We start from the raw sequence: 15,257 nt of genomic DNA on the forward strand, positions 1-15,257 counted from the left end.
TGCGCGCCCTTTAGTGCTTCCTCGTGTACAACGTGCAGGTACCCACGACGGTGACGATGACTTATTAACCGTAGCTCGAGCGATGATGCTGCAAGAGCAACATCAACGCGAAGTTGATCGTGAACAACAGCGTTTGTGGCGCGAAGAAGACCGCCGCCAGCGTGAAGAGGACCGCTGTCAACGTGACGCGGATCGTGCCGACGAAAGAGAGAGAAGCAATCGTCTGTTCGAGTTGTTGACTATTGCCCTGGTAGGTGCAGCAAAATCCCTGCAAGAAAAAAGTAGATTATCACAGTAAGTCTTCTACGTCTCTTTGCAAGTCGGGCATGTAAACAGATCGGAGTTGGTTAAAGCCTACTAATCTAGCTCGAAGGTTAAAAAGCAGCGCACATGTGTCCAGGATAAGTCGTCGTTCACCTCGCTCTTCATATTCCATTCGATCCTTCAGTCTCGGAAAAGAACTCTGGAAGGCCCTCATTCCCCATTCAGCCGCTTGTCTTGCCGAAGTTGCTTGGCGCAGCATGACGACATCTGCAGGTGTCGCTGCCACTCAATGATAATCTTGGCTCGATTTAATTAAAAAGGGATAGTCTCCTGCAGAAAACGCGGGATCTACAACACATCTTGCTCCACACTGCTCATAGATTCTCTGAAGCTGGTGGTATATGCCATCCCACTCAGCTATCTGAGAGTCATGAAGCGATCCAGGTGCATTTAGCGCGCACGCTGCAATCGTTCCATCGGGGACAAAGACAAATACATTTCCGACGTAGTGGTCATGCTTCCAGCCGTTGTAGAACATGTTTGCATGATGCAATCACCGCTCTGCTGTAGATATAGTTTGAGACTATCGGCGACCCCGAATACATCGTTCACCTGGGGATACTTTTTGTGGATTGCTCGTTGATAACGCCGAACATCGGGTAGACTAGGCATCTTGATAGCAGCACGCTGATCCGAAGCAAGTACGCGGATTAAAATTCTTCGTCCAAACCGAATGTACAAGGAGCAGACGGATGCCGTTATACCAAACATCATGCAGAGAGTAAATTCAGAGCCTCTTGTCCGTGTCCATGCCAAGACGAGGGCGAGGCATTGATATGCGTCCAAGCTTCGAGGCCGACCATGCCTTGAGCCACTTAGCGATGCAATTGCTGAGCCAGCCGGTCCGTAGGGAGTAAATCGTTCGTAGAGCACCTCAACATGCTGTAGCACGTAGTGAAACGCGGGGTGGTCTAACCCCGTGACTGTGATCAACGCTGGATCGTCACCAGAGCCAAACAGCACGGAGAAAGACGAAGTTGCTGGCGGCTGAAGTGCAATACGAGCAATGCGACGGTCGCGCTCGCGTCGAGCGATACGACTGGCGGCGGTGAGACCGGTGGCGGCGCTGAATGATGGAGAGAAGCAGCAATGCGGGAGCGATCATTGTGTCCTTGGACCGCGAGTGGGAAGTACGCAATTGGGTTTTCAGGAGACAACGCAGATTTGGTAAGAGCAAAACCGCCCAAGCTATGCACTAAATTTGGTACTAGCAATTTGGGTTTTCAGGAGCGACCCAGTATGAACTACTATTCGGCGACAGACTCAGCCTAGAATCAGACCGCTGGATCAGAGACTCAGATTCGAACGCTATTTAACCTTCCCCGTTACAATAACAGCGCACCTCCCGAGCCAACAGTCAACGACCCAAGGCTCAAGCCTGCTGCTGCCTCTGCGTGTGCATCTCTCTCTCTCTCTCTCTCTCTGGCTGCAGCCATGCTGGAGTGCCAGAACTGCGGCGCCGTGGGCGACTCGTTCTTCAGCGAGAACTACTTCGGCGAGATGGTGTGCGAGCTGTGCGGCACGCAGAGCTTCCTGCAGGCGCGCAACGAGACTCAGGACGTGGAGGACATGGGCATCGACTTCTCCACCGTCCTCAAGACGCTCAAGCGCCGCGTGGTGCGCCGCAAGAAGCGTGACGCGGACGGCAACGTCATCGAGCAGCCGCGCCGCACGCGCGCGTCAAAGCAGCCGCCCAAGACGCGCGAGAACCCGACGCTGCCGCCGCTGCTGGACTGCGTCGTGGCCTCGCAGATGGTGCTGGACGCCATGGCGCGCGCGCTCGTGCAGCGCGTGGGCGCGCACGTGTTCCCCGCGGACGAGTACCCGCGGGCGGTGAAGGAGCTCTGGTTCAAGTTCCTGCACACGTGGGGCGTCAAGGGCTCCAAGCCGCTGCTGCGCTGCTACAACGAGTTCTTCCTGTACGTGAGCAAGGAGGACGCTGAGAAGGTGGACCCCGCGGTGACCTTCGACTTGCTGGCGCAGTGGGACGCCGAGTGGGAGAAGAAGAAAGAGGTGGAGGAGGAGGCTGAGGAACAAGAGCCGAAGCAGGCGCAGGAGCAGCAGAAGGAGGAGCAGGAAGAGAAAGGTACGAGGAAGACGAAGAGGAGGAAGGGCAAAAGCAAGAAGACAAAGAAGAAGAAGAACGAGGAGGAGGAGGAAGAGGACTCCGACGACGACGGAGAGAAGAAGCCGAAGGTGAGGAGTGAATTCCATGTTTGGATACGTGAGCGGAGGCAGGACTTGCTGAACAAGTTCTCGATCACGGATTTCCTGGGGATACTGATGCTCGCCTCCCGCGTGCTTAACCTCGGCGTGCTGCCGAGCGACTTTGCAGACTGGGTCAAGACCGGAGTGATCCCGTATCACAACGCGTTAGCCACTTGCTGTGCCGACGCACCGGATGTGCGCGCCTCGGTGAAGTTTGTCTCCTACTTCTTCCAGTCGTTGATGAAGCGCCACAACGCACAAGCCCCTCGGATCGCCTACTCCGCTCACCACCTGCAGTATCACATGGGGTTGCGCCTCCCGCCACTGAATGTGCCGTTAGCTGCTCACCGCATTTGCGCTACGTTTGGGTTTCCGGGAGAAGTCTTCCGCAACTTCCAGTGGATCACGGGCTACATGACAGTGAACGGGGACCTGCCTGAGCCGCCGCTTTTGCTTCAGGCCGAGCCCACGGGCAAACCCAAATTCAGTAGTCCAACAGAGCAAGACAAAGTGAGAGTAGAGGCGATTATCCACTCTGAGGTCGGCATCGCAGCACACCTGGTGGTGGCGATCAAGATGTGCGCGAATTGGCACGAGTGGATCTACGAGCGGCAACACAACGAAGTCGAGGAAGAAGAAAAGGGTGACGATGACGATGACGATGAAGAAACAAAGCGCAGGACCCCACCGGTTGCCTCCGTTCACGATGCTCAGTCCCTTCCTCGACGAGAACTAGAGGCATTCACTCAATTCGCTAGACAAGTTTTTGTGGACCTTGATCGTCCTGGTATCCCCGAAGAACTCCTGGAGCACATCGACCATTTAAGGAAGATCGAGAAAACAGACGAGCTAACGGAGCCTGGTCAGGGTAAACTCAAGCCGAATGACCTCTACGCCTACCCTGCCATTCACGCCGACGGGATTCTAGCTGAGACTGACGAGGATATTGAGAAGCGGATGCAGCTATTGCGATCTCAAGAAGCCAATCCCTACTCGCCCCCCAGCGCCAACAATGGAAGCGATCAGGACACGTTCTTCTACCCATCTTTCCGCCACCACTCTCTTCGCACTGCATTGCATCCAGCGTACGAGCACGTGCTGGAACTGCTATGCCGAAAGATCAACGCGCCAATTGCTCTCGTACTGGTAGTGGTGCATGAGCTTGACAGACGCATGCGGAGCTTGATCTACCACTTCCAGCGATCGGAAGTCCACTCCAACTTTCTTCGAGAAGAGCGCCAGAAATGGTTGGATGCCCGGAAGCCTCCTGCTCCGGCGCCTGCCCCCACAGTCATCGACGTCTCCTTGATGGATCCAATTAAGGACGAGTCCCAGGATGGAGGTGAAGACGAATGAAGCGCTGCTCTTGAAGCGTCGCGACCCGCAAGTCACGATCCTCCTGCACAAGACAAGATAGAAAGCTCCACCTATTTTTTTAACCAGACAACAATGGTACGACTAGATGACTCTGCTTGAGAACGTACAGTAAGCACGCTAGCGTTCTGACTGGTGTGCGTTGTAGACTACGTGTGCGCAAGCGATCAAGGCGTGGGTAAGTAGCACCGCAACTCCTTGGCTTTATGTGATTGTAAATGCTGACTGTTGCTCTGGGTTAATTAATGCAGGAAGCCAAGAACTCGGCTTCGGCAGAAGAATCGGCTGTGATCAAGCTGTACTGTCAGATGCCCCCGATCGCAAAGCTTGATAACTCGCTCAACACCCTCAAGAACTGCGAGTACGACTGACTTTGTAGGTTTGACGGCTTTGCAAAGCATCTAAAGTTGTTGGATTCGTTGCAGGCAGTTGTCGCTGTCCACGAACGGTATTGATCGTCTCATTCCGCTGTCCGGGATGAAGAAGCTGCGGATCCTGTCACTTGGTCGGAACCAGATCAAGAAAATCGAGAAGCTGGATGATGTGTCCGACACGTTAGAGGAACTCTGGCTGTCCTACAACGTCATCGCAACGCTGGACGGACTTTCAGGGCTCACCAATCTCACCACTCTCTATCTGTCCAACAACCTGATCAAGAGCTGGGACGAGCTCGACAAGCTGGCCAGCCTTCCCAAGCTACGCGATGTGCTGTTCACTGGCAACCCCATCTACGAGACCCTGAGCAAGGAAGATGCACGACTCAACGTGCTCAAGCGGATCCCCAAGGTGGCCAAGATCGATGGTGATATGGTGAAGCAAACCGAGCGTGATGCTGCTCTAGGACAGTAACTAAGACCGCGCCAAGAATGAACTACTTTCGCGGGTATGACCTTCACGGCGTAATTCATTGTGCTTTTTTCTTTCTCGTGAAGGATCAACTGCACGTGTCGACACCACACAGACTCCGGCAGCCAAGTACTGCCTAGCTACTCCCATCTTACTTGCCGTTCTTGAGGTACGGGAGCAGGTAGCTGAAGTCCTTCTTGCCGTGACCGCTCGAGACCATCATGTTGTAGATCTGGTGCACCTGGCACGTCAGCGGGATGGACACTTCGGCCTGCTTGGCGCAGTCCATGGCCAGTCCCAGGTCCTTCCGGTGCAGTGCGACAGCAAAGCCTCCCTCGTAGTTGTTCGACGACGGCACGTTCTCCATCATGCCCGGGTACGGGTGGTTGCTATCATATACAAGCAACACACACAGACAAGTCAGCTTTACCCCAATGGAGATTTGCACCAAATCCACACCTCACTTCAACTTACACAAGAGTGGACCAGCACGAGGACGTCGACGTGTCCATGATGTTCTTGAGGATCTTGGGGTCAATGCCCAGCGTCGTGCCGAGGTTCATGGCCTCCGCCACCGACGCCATCTGAATGGCCAGCGCCAGGTTGTTGCACAGCTTGGCGACCTGTCCAGTAGCTGCACAGTTACCAAAACAACGACCACACCACCAAACCACGTAAGTACATCAAACCTCACCAATTCACAATGAAAACCACTACTCCGAGTACTCACAGCTGCCACCGCAGTACACCAAGTTCTTGCCCATGGCCTTGAGCAGCGGCTTGACGCGCTCGAACTCCTCCGGCTCGCCGCCCACCATGAACGTCAGCGTGCCGTTCTGAGCGCCCGCCACGCCGCCAGACACCGGCGCGTCCACGAACGTGGCCCCGCGAGCATGCAGCTCCGTGGACAGCTTCTTGGTGAAGATGGGGTCGATGGTGCTCGAGTCCAGCAGCAGGTGCTCGCTGCGCAGCGCCTCGTGCACGCCGCTGTCGCCCAGGTAGACGCTCTCGACGATGGCGGTGGACGGCAGCATGGTGATGATGGTGTCGCACTGCTCGGCGACCTCTGCGGGCGTGGCGGCGGCGACGGCTCCGCCCTGGTCCACCTGCTTCTGCACGTTGGCGGGCACGGGGTCGCACACGACGAGCTTGTGTCCGTTCTTGCGGAGGTTGTCGGCCATGCGGCCGCCCATTTGGCCCAGGCCGATGACGCCCACCTGGTCCTTGGACGCCACGGTGGACAGCGCGCGCGAGCAGCGAAGCGCCTGCGAGGAGCGGAGGAAGGTCGTGCGCAGCATTGGCAATGGGATATGTACCGGGAGGCTTGGAGGACAGCGGACGGAATGGGGAATGGCGCAGGGCAGTTGACTCGATCGATGGAGCTCCTCGCAACTTCAAGTTGGGGACCGCGCCGCTAAGTACGACTGCATCAGCGCGCTCGGCTTGATGCAGGACGCTCGTCTCGCTGATGGGCAGAACCGCATACTTGTACATGTATTATTGCTGGGTTTGCATTGGGCATGTTGTTGTGTATTGTAGTTGTTCCGGTGCTATGGGTCGGCGTTGCCTCCTTTGAGGAAGGGCAGGATGTAGGCGAAGTCCTTGCGGCCGTTGCCTTGGTTCACCATCATGTTGAACAGCTGCAGGACGGAGTTCGTAAGCGGCACCGACACTTCAGCCTGCATTGCGCAGGAGGAGGCGAGACCGAGGTCCTTGCGCATGAGCTGCACCGCGAAGCCTCCTTCGTATCCGTTTGACGCGGGCACGCTCGGCATTACGCCTGGGTAAGGGTGGTTCCTGCACACGCCGTAGTTTAGGTCAACATACACGATAGTTAGGTCAACTTGACATTGATCGGGAGCTGACGATTAGTCCACACACAACGTACGCTACTGAGGACCAGCAGCGAGAGGTTGACGCGTTCATGACGCTTGAAGTGAAGCAGCAGACCGATACGTTCAAGGACTTCAGTCAGTCACACGCAGACACCCCAAATCCGAGCAAGAATCCATGAATCCAACGTAATTTACCTAGCCAGCACCTTCGGATCGATGCCCAATGCCACTCCCAGGTTTGTGGCTTCCGCTACCGACGTGAGCTGAATTGCAGCAGCGAGGTTGTTGCACAGCTTGGCGACCTGGCCAGTAGCTATGATCAAAGACGGACGCACCAATTAGCTCATAGCCACTCAAACCGTCAATAAGCGTTGAAATCATACTGCTCCTTCCACAATAAACCAAGTTCCTGCCCATGGCCTTGAGCAGCGGCTTGACGCGCTCGAACTCCTCCGGCTCGCCGCCCACCATGAACGTCAGCGTGCCGTTCTGAGCGCCCGCCACGCCGCCAGACACCGGCGCGTCCACGAACGTGGCCCCGCGAGCGTGCAGCTCCGTGGACAGCTTCTTGGTGAAGATGGGGTCGATGGTGCTCGAGTCCAGCAGCAGGTGCTCGCTGCGCAGCGCCTCGTGCACGCCGCTGTCGCCCAGGTAGACGCTCTCGACGATGGCGGTGGACGGCAGCATGGTGATGATGGTGTCGCACTGCTCGGCAACCTCTGCGGGCGTGGCGACGGCGACGGCTCCGCCCTGGTCCACCTGCTTCTGCACGTTGGCGGGCACGGGGTCGCACACGACGAGCTTGTGTCCGTTCTTGCGGAGGTTGTCGGCCATGCGGCCGCCCATTTGGCCCAGGCCAATGACGCCCACGCCAATGACGCCCACGTGTGCTTTGGCACGGCTAGACAATGCACGCAGCTGATGCATTTCATGTGATGATCGAGGCCGCTGTAGGAGCGGGGCCAGAGTGCAGCAAGCGGGACGCGCAATGACGGCAAGCAGGGAATGACAGGAGCTCCTCACCCAACTTCAATGTGGGAATGGCTACATTTGGTGACGTGGCAGGAAGGTTGCGCGAATGTGAAACAGTAGACACAACCTTCGCGTAACATTCACTAGGTCTGAACATGAAGTTCCATTGAAGCCTACCTGCGCCTTCACGAGCCTTGCTAGCGCGTTGGCAGCTCTCTCGGCCTCGTACGCGCACAAATCCCTCCCTTCTCTGTCTGTGTGGACCCGTCTAAAAACAACGATCGTGCACTCGACTCGACTCGACTCGCCGTGACAGAACCAGTCAAGCAAGTCACCCAGCCAGCCAGTCAGTCGGCGGTGCTTCTCTTAGTTGATGACGTCCACGAGGAAGTCGAAGATGTCCGTGTTCCGGATGGCCGTCTGGATGTCCTCCTTCTGCAGCGTCCGCCGCTTGTTCTTCTCCGAGTAGCCCCACGAGCGCAGCGTCAGCTCCAGGATGAACATCTCGCAGGCCTTGGCGAACAGCACGGGCGCCTCGGCGCTGATCATGCGCACGTCCTCGTCCGACTTCATGATGCGCTTGATGCGCGCCAGCGGCAGGTCGTTGTGGTTCTTGAAGTCTACACAACAGCAAGCAACAACATCCAACTAGTCAGTGCACCTCTCACCCTCAACTATCTCATCTCTCTCCACGGCGCGGCGCGGCACGGCACCTTGTTCGCTGCCGACCTCGAGCTGCTCCATCTCCAGGAGCTGCTTGGCCCAGAAAGACTTGAGCTGCTGCTCCATCTGCAGCTGGTGCTGGGCCTGCTCGGCCTCCGTGAGTTCCACCACTTGGCCCTCCATGGTTCTAGGCGCAACGGCGTCGAAGAGCGGCTTCTGGCAGCGAGGAGAGGTCGGCCGGTGTCTGGGCTAGAGCGAGCGCAGCGAAGGAGGCGAGCTGCGGGCGGGCGGAGCGGAGAGGCAGCGACGACTGGGACAGCTCGACTCTACTCGACTCTTCCGATAGTGTTGTGGCAACTATGGGGCGGTTTTAGAGGATACTTAGGAAGGGTAGAAGCATTCGATGAATACTTAGAGAAGACATATAGTATAGTTAAACGAGGTGTGTTGTTCGGACTATCGGACGTGCCATGTAGCCATGTACTACATGGCTACACCGGGTCTTCCATGTTGCAGTTCTCCTCACGCATTCCCCTCTGCGCAGACAGCGGACCAGTCGAGTGTAGTTAGCAGACCCATGCAATAAGGCAATACAAAAGCTGGTGACGTACTCGCATATTGGCGCGCAGGTGCTGCAGCTGCATCTTCTTTTTGTCGATGGTGGTCATGGGCGGTCGAGGAGATTTCCCGAGGTGCTCCGCTGTTGGCCCCTTTCGAGGAGATGCAACGGGCGATGGATACCGAGGCTCCTCTAATTGCAGGGCGAACATTTTCTCTAGCATTGACGTGGGAATATCGTTGCTGGTGGGGTCGTCCTGGTCGCCGGCGCTCCAGGGACTGCACTGGTCTATCGCGAGGCTGGCGGTGCTCGCGACGTTGTCAGCTTCGAGGTCTGTCCCCGACGGCTTCCTCCAGGGGACTTCCTGGAGCCTTGCCGTATGCGTCTTCTTCTTCCTCCGTGCGATCTGGATTGAGGTGGTTGAGCTGTTGCGTCGGGCCAAAACTCTCAAGAGACTGGCTTCTTGCCTCGCGACGGCCTCCGAGTGTCTGCGGATGGATTCGGCGGATGGCTCCACCACAGCTTCGTCGGGAGAACGGGTGAACTGCACCGAGGTGTTGATCACGATGCGCGTGACAGGGCTGATTGACGTCACGATGATACGCAACACGTGCCCGTACAGCTATACAAAAGCAAAAAGTTAGCAATGCGCTGTATAAAAAAAATCAACTATCAACCAGCACGCACATCACTAGGTCGCCTTAGTCCCGGGAAATACAAGAACGGGTTAAAATATCGGGATGAGACCGGGACGTCTGTTGCTTGCGATGAGTCGAACAGCAAAAAGTTGTCGTCATCCACCTGGAAAGTGACCCCAAGATGTAAGATATCGTTAGTGTCGAGAATGGATGGTCAAACTAGTTCGCGTTCAAGTCTCACGGTGAGGTCGTCGAGGATGACTGTCTTGGAGGGGACAACAGACATGTCGGAAAAAGATGCTTGAAATCGCCACTCCGCCAGAGGTTCCGGGTGCACTAATCGAAGCTCCAACATGTAGAAAGACAGATCATTGACTTTTGGCACGGGAAGTGGGCACTCGCTTACTGGTTCTTCGAGTTTTGGTGCGCGAGCTTGCCGCTTCGTTATTGACTCGCCAGCAATTTCAACCTCGTGTGGTTTCGCTTTGGGTTGCTCTTTTACTCGCGCAGGTGGGGACGGCTTGTTCTTCCTTGCTTGCCGGTTTAGGTGGTTCCTGCTCGTTATCACTGAGTGTTGACGAGGGGCCTTCCGCCTCGGTTTTGGAGCTCGTTGCGAATGTTCGTTCAACTCAAGTGCGGAACGAACAAACCAATTTTTCGACTGGTAGTCGGAATTGTTGAACGACGCGGAACGGCACCGAACGCTCAAGTGCGCCTTGCTTTTCTTTGGCTGCAAGCTTGCTGAGGTCAATGGCCGTTTTGGCGGAGGCATAGCATCGTGTACGGCAGTGCCGGACGGGTCTGCGAGCAATGCCAACAAAGTGAGAAAACAAACGGTGCGTTGTAACAGCCAATGTGGATTACCTGGATCTTCGTACGCTTGGTTATCCTCAAATTGAGCTTGCTCTTCGATGTTGCTTGATATCAGGTGACACTCCAGACGTTCGTACGGCAGGCGTTCGTCGAGCAACTTGGATCGAAGCACCTGTGAGATCAGACATTAGATCGACCATGTCAGTACCTCAAAACTACAAACCAAATAATCTATCCGTCTGCGCGAATACCTCTCGAGTAGGAGAATCTAAAGCTCTGCTCCAATTTGTTGCGGCTCCGATCTCCTGTAATGCAGACTCTTTGACTACCGATCACTTTGGAAGCACAAATGCAACGAAAACTTACATGCCACGTGTCTTGTAAAAGCTCTTCTGCTCGCTGCTGTTTCGGATCGACCCATTTCTCTGGAAGGTACTCTGTTGATCTATCGTAATAGTCTCTTCGCCCAGTGCTAGGACGCGGTGGAGACTGCTCTGCTTTGAGACCCTTCTCTTCGCGAGAAGTGTTTGGCTGCGATCGACTTGTCTTGGTAGAATGGGCATGGCTTTGGTGGGGTCCCGTTACCACAGCTCCCCCGGCTGGCTTCAGTGTAGGCAAAAGAGCGGTTGGCTTCTGCGTTTCCACAATCTCACGAAGATGTTCGGATGACGCCACACGAGAAGTGCGAAGGCTTTTCGACCTCGACATCATCTTGATGGTGCGATCCAACGCTTGAAACTTCGCCTCGATCAAGCTGCACGACATGTTGGATGCCTCGTCTTGTAAGAAATTCTGATGATGAAGCTGCGTAGGTACAAGAAGATAATCTATATATGCAGAAACGCCAAGGAAAACGTGCTGAACGAACCAGATCGGTATTTTTGTTCCTGTTCGATCCCACATCACTGGCGTGAAAACACCTCCCCGATTTCAATAAGCGACCCACCTCAATACTCTGAAGGATCTGACGTGTTGAACATGATGCCTTCGTGGTGCTGGTTGTCCGTTGACCCGTCAATGCTGCAGTGAATTCCGAATGTGCTTGAGAAGCTCAGGATCGGTCCTTTCGATTGCTTTGCTGGAGTTTCCTCGCCCCCCAGGCTCGATGCGTCGGCGAGTTTCGTTGAGGCAGTTGTATCCGCAGTATGGATGGGTTCTCGATGTGGCTGTCTTCTCCACGTTGCCCGAGCTCGATTTTCCAGCAGAAATGACACGAGTAGTTCCTTCTGTGTCTGCTCAGCTTTCGACAAGGCATTTGAACGCCCGACATCATTTGCGCATGAAAGCGGCATGGAATCATCCTGCAAAATAGCAAAGCAGAGTGGTGGTGTCAATACAAACAGAATAATATATGCACTTGGTCTCGGGATTACGAAACCCACCGCAGCAATGGCATTCACGTCGGCACCAAATAGAACGAGCAAGTACACGATGGGATACAAGTTCTTGCAGCAAGCCACGTGGAGAGCGGTGTACAGATCCGACTTCCGTTGCCAATTCACATCGACCCCAGCATCCAGTAGGAAACGAACAAGTGGCTGCACTGCATCAGCACTCTGAGGGCTGTCAATGCTCTCAATGACCCCGTGCAGTACATCTCGCATGTAGTTTTGCTGAAGATCGAAGCCGTTGAGCAACACGAAGCGCAGGATATCTAGTCGCCTCGAAGCGCAGGCCTCCCGGAACATCCGCACGGCATAAAAGATCAGCATCTGACCCTGCCAACAGCCAGAACATCGTTTGACCCCCTCCGTTGATCTAGCGATGGAATAATGAGCAACAAACCTCCTCGAGGTGCTCAGCTGCACACTGCAGAGCACGTAAATTCCCATCACGCACAAAATCGACGAGCAGCTTCCCGTTGGCCACCAGGTTGATAGCAGACTCGGGGTCTCGCTCCCGCAACGTCTCCAGCCGCTTCATCTCGTCCAGCGGGCTTCCGACGCAGCGGAATGTCATGGCAAAGCTTGGATTCTGTGAAGCGTCTGTTCAAGCAGTCGCTGACACAGGTTGGAGCGATGCATGATAAGTCGTCTGGACTTGAACTAGGCCTGGTACATGTAGTCGTCGTGAACTCAGCCAAGGTTTGGCCAAACTGTAGTATTTTTTTTTGACACCTCAGACGAGGATTCGTGTTAAATGCATCATGTTGATGAGTGGTTCCACTAGAACCGCCCGGCTTGTTGAACTGCTGTGGGTGGAGCACTGGTCCGGTGTCTTCCATGTGGTTAAACCAGGTTTGTAAAAACCAATTGTACAGTTCTGCAACTGGTTTGTCGAGCGCCTGCGCTCGCTCGCTAGCTCTCTTGGGCTGCCTCATCGACGCCGTCGATTCGACGGGTGTTGGTGATCGGTTAGCCCGTGGTCCCTCTCGCCGACAGGGGACACCATGCTACACCATGTACAGCACATGGTCGCAACGGTGTTGAGTTCCGCGATTCGCGACGTGAAGAGTCCATAGATTCGAGCGGTACCCCCGGGAAATGCTCGTCAACTTCAACATCGTCCTGCTACCATCCAAGGACGGAGAGCAGGTGGAAGGATGGTCGGAGCCATTTTCGTTTTCCCTTTGGTCAGCGCAAGCGCCACTGCCAGCTTCAACAAGGATGAAGGACTACGAGCAAGGTTACGACTCATACAATTCACCCAAGCCGGGTAGTGTTCAAGGCGGTGATGACAAGCGGCACCCTTCGTTGTGGCTGCTTCTGGCGATCTCCATGCCTCGAATGGTGATTCAAATGACGTGGTCGGCGCAATGGGCCGCACTTGGACCCTACCTGTCAACTATGCTACCGCGATATGCCGTCCAGGTCACGCAGTTCATCGGACCTACCGTTGGTGTGATCGTTGGACCAAGCGCTGGCGCTTTCAGCGACCAGTGCTCCATGAAAATGGGCAGACGTCGACCTTTTCTGATCGTTGCCGGGGCCCTCAGCATTATTTGCTGGATCACGATGGGCTACACGCGTGAATTGGGCGAAGCTCTTGGTGACCACGGCGACGGAACCGACGGCGAGGAGACTGATCGCACATGGACGATAATCTTCACGGTGTTGTGCTACCTTTGGATGGACATCACCGTGAACACCGTTCAAACTCCTGCCATGCTCCTCGTCGCCGATTTTGCGGGCGATCGCCAGACCACGGGTGCAGCTCTGGGGCAGGCGTGGGCAACCCTGGGTTCGATTCTCATTGCAGCTTACATTGAATTCTTCGGAGCTGCCTACAAGACGCTTCATTCGTTTATGGGGATGATGTCGGTGACCATGTTCATTTGCGTTAGCGTCGCCGTGGTTTTCGCGAAAGAGACCACGCTATCACCAAACGCAGTGAATGCTGTGTCGTCGTGTGCTCGAGCCAAGCACGCGTTTGCCTCAGTATACTACGGCATCCGAACACTCCCCGCAGTACTTGCAGTCTACTGGGTGGCATTCTTCTTCACGCAGTACGGATACGCAGCTTACAATGGCAATAAGGGACAGTTCTTCGGCTTGGAGGTCTACGGCGGCGAGTCTGAAAACGCCGATAGCTGCGATCCATGCAGCGCCGAGCAGGAGGCGTACAACCATGGCGTTAGTGTCGCCGGAGGTCGCGCCGACCTTCTTTACAACGTCGTGGGGTACGTGTGCGCATGGGCCATGCCGTTCATGGTTCACAAGATTGGTGTGAAGTGGGTTCTTACGATTTCCACAGTGCCCCAAGTGTTGTTCTCGGTCATGGCGTGGGTCGACAATGCAGGGTTCGACATCTTCCTTGTCGCCATGGCAGGCGTCACGCACACAGCTTGGTTTGCACTTGTTGTACCCGTCATCATTCACGTCTTCGGCGAGGAGAAAGATATCGGAATCTTCGTTGGATCCCTAAGTTCTGCCAACTGCTTTGGTCAATTGCTCAACTTTGCGATCGGCACAGGGCTGGTCCAAACGTCTCTCGGATACAAGCTACCGGTTTTTGTCGGAGGCATTGCGAGTGTCATGAGTATCTTGACCATCTTGATCTTCTTAAAGATGAAAATGTACAGCATGTAGTAATTGCCACCGAGAAGCGCGACTTCTTGCCCAGGGTATGCACTGTAAAAAGAATATTCAATCAGTTGATGTTGCAGGTGTTGATCTAGCCAAGGTTGGGTAGTTTCTTGAGACTATCGATAGGTAAACTGAATCACCTTTCACCTTGGTGATGCCGTCGTGATGCTTCAACAGCCTTTTAATCAAGCACATCATTGATGTGTGGTTGGTAATGTATGTTGTTGCCGGTGAAGTTTCTACCGCTCTCGACGCGCGAAAGAAGCCATAGTCGGCACCTGCTTCAGGCGGAGGTGGAAGCCTTCAGCTGACCCAACGCAAGCGGACTATCGAAAGCCTTTGGCGCCGCGCCATACGCACACAGGGGCCAATGGAACGAGTCCTTAAGTTGTTCGCACGAGGACAAGCCTGAACAGAGAGACCTGGGGTTTTGCGCGATTCACACCACGGGATTCTCATGCCAGCCGCAAGGAAACGCAATCCCGAAGGTGCACCACCGCGATTTTAATCTCTTCCAACTTTCGACTTCAATCGAGACGAATCAGATGATACATGCACATGTATGTATCTACACGTGAGCACGTGCACACTCGAGGCTAACTACATGTACATGTGACCACTACAGCGATGATGCATATTCAGCTCCCGCATAGCTTTTCGACCCCGAAAAATTGCGGGTGGTAAAAGTAAAAGCTCCGTCAGCTAGCCAAACGAACGTATTGGCTCAAAAATGTATTGTACAACGAGACACCTGGCCGCGTGCCGCCGCACAGTTCACTGAACGGGGACAGAGGGGGCGAAGTGATCAAATCGGCTGGGATTACTTCCTGTCCGGACAGTGCGCAGGTCATCACCAGCTGCAAGTTTATCGGGAGGGCACCGTTTCTAGTGGTGGAAGTTCCACCCGTGGCCTCCGTCGATTTGACGGAGCATCATTGCAATGTGTTGGTGGTACTATAGGTACATGTAATGTTTCTTGTCCATCGAGACGCTGGCAACA

At 54.9% G+C, this 15,257-nt stretch overlaps 6 protein-coding genes across 6 annotated transcripts; 3 read left to right on the forward strand and 3 right to left on the reverse strand.

The window, feature by feature from the left end:
• Positions 1–1,758: 1,758 nt before the first annotated feature.
• On the forward strand, positions 1,759–3,888 carry IUM83_08551 (uncharacterized protein; the record flags this gene model as incomplete). Its single annotated transcript, XM_067932931.1, has 1 exon — positions 1,759–3,888. The coding sequence occupies one exon, from the start codon at positions 1,759–1,761 to the stop codon at positions 3,886–3,888; it is 2,130 nt and encodes a 709-aa protein (XP_067783331.1).
• A 93-nt stretch (positions 3,889–3,981) lies between these two features.
• IUM83_08552 (dynein light chain 1) lies at positions 3,982–4,755 on the forward strand (the record flags this gene model as incomplete). The annotated part of the gene is made up of 4 exons (XM_067932932.1): positions 3,982–3,984; positions 4,055–4,084; positions 4,158–4,267; positions 4,332–4,755. 4 exons carry the CDS (start codon positions 3,982–3,984, stop codon positions 4,753–4,755), a joined length of 567 nt encoding a protein of 188 aa, XP_067783332.1.
• Positions 4,756–4,903: 148 nt separating this feature from the next.
• Positions 4,904–6,050, reverse strand: IUM83_08553 (3-hydroxyisobutyrate dehydrogenase; the record flags this gene model as incomplete). Its single annotated transcript, XM_067932933.1, has 3 exons — positions 4,904–5,141; positions 5,227–5,386; positions 5,483–6,050. The coding sequence occupies 3 exons, from the start codon at positions 6,048–6,050 to the stop codon at positions 4,904–4,906; spliced, it is 966 nt and encodes a 321-aa protein (XP_067783310.1).
• A 1,875-nt stretch (positions 6,051–7,925) lies between these two features.
• Positions 7,926–8,405, reverse strand: IUM83_08554 (nuclear transcription factor Y subunit C-9-like; the record flags this gene model as incomplete). Its single annotated transcript, XM_067932934.1, has 2 exons — positions 7,926–8,179; positions 8,273–8,405. The coding sequence occupies 2 exons, from the start codon at positions 8,403–8,405 to the stop codon at positions 7,926–7,928; spliced, it is 387 nt and encodes a 128-aa protein (XP_067783333.1).
• A 308-nt stretch (positions 8,406–8,713) lies between these two features.
• Positions 8,714–12,191, reverse strand: IUM83_08555 (Ankyrin repeat-containing domain; the record flags this gene model as incomplete). The annotated part of the gene is made up of 10 exons (XM_067932935.1): positions 8,714–8,758; positions 8,834–9,403; positions 9,469–9,582; positions 9,661–10,220; positions 10,284–10,404; positions 10,484–10,537; positions 10,599–10,657; positions 11,494–11,533; positions 11,615–11,950; positions 12,018–12,191. The coding sequence occupies 10 exons, from the start codon at positions 12,189–12,191 to the stop codon at positions 8,714–8,716; spliced, it is 2,073 nt and encodes a 690-aa protein (XP_067783334.1).
• A 524-nt stretch (positions 12,192–12,715) lies between these two features.
• Positions 12,716–14,260, forward strand: IUM83_08556 (Glycoside-Pentoside-Hexuronide (GPH):Cation Symporter Family; the record flags this gene model as incomplete). The annotated part of the gene is made up of 1 exon (XM_067932936.1): positions 12,716–14,260. One exon carries the CDS (start codon positions 12,716–12,718, stop codon positions 14,258–14,260), a length of 1,545 nt encoding a protein of 514 aa, XP_067783311.1.
• Positions 14,261–15,257: the final 997 nt, after the last annotated feature.

This window comes from Phytophthora cinnamomi (assembly GCF_018691715.1).
Source record: "Phytophthora cinnamomi strain GKB4 chromosome Unknown Contig99, whole genome shotgun sequence".
NCBI classification, from domain to species: Eukaryota; Oomycota; class Peronosporomycetes; order Peronosporales; family Peronosporaceae; genus Phytophthora; species Phytophthora cinnamomi.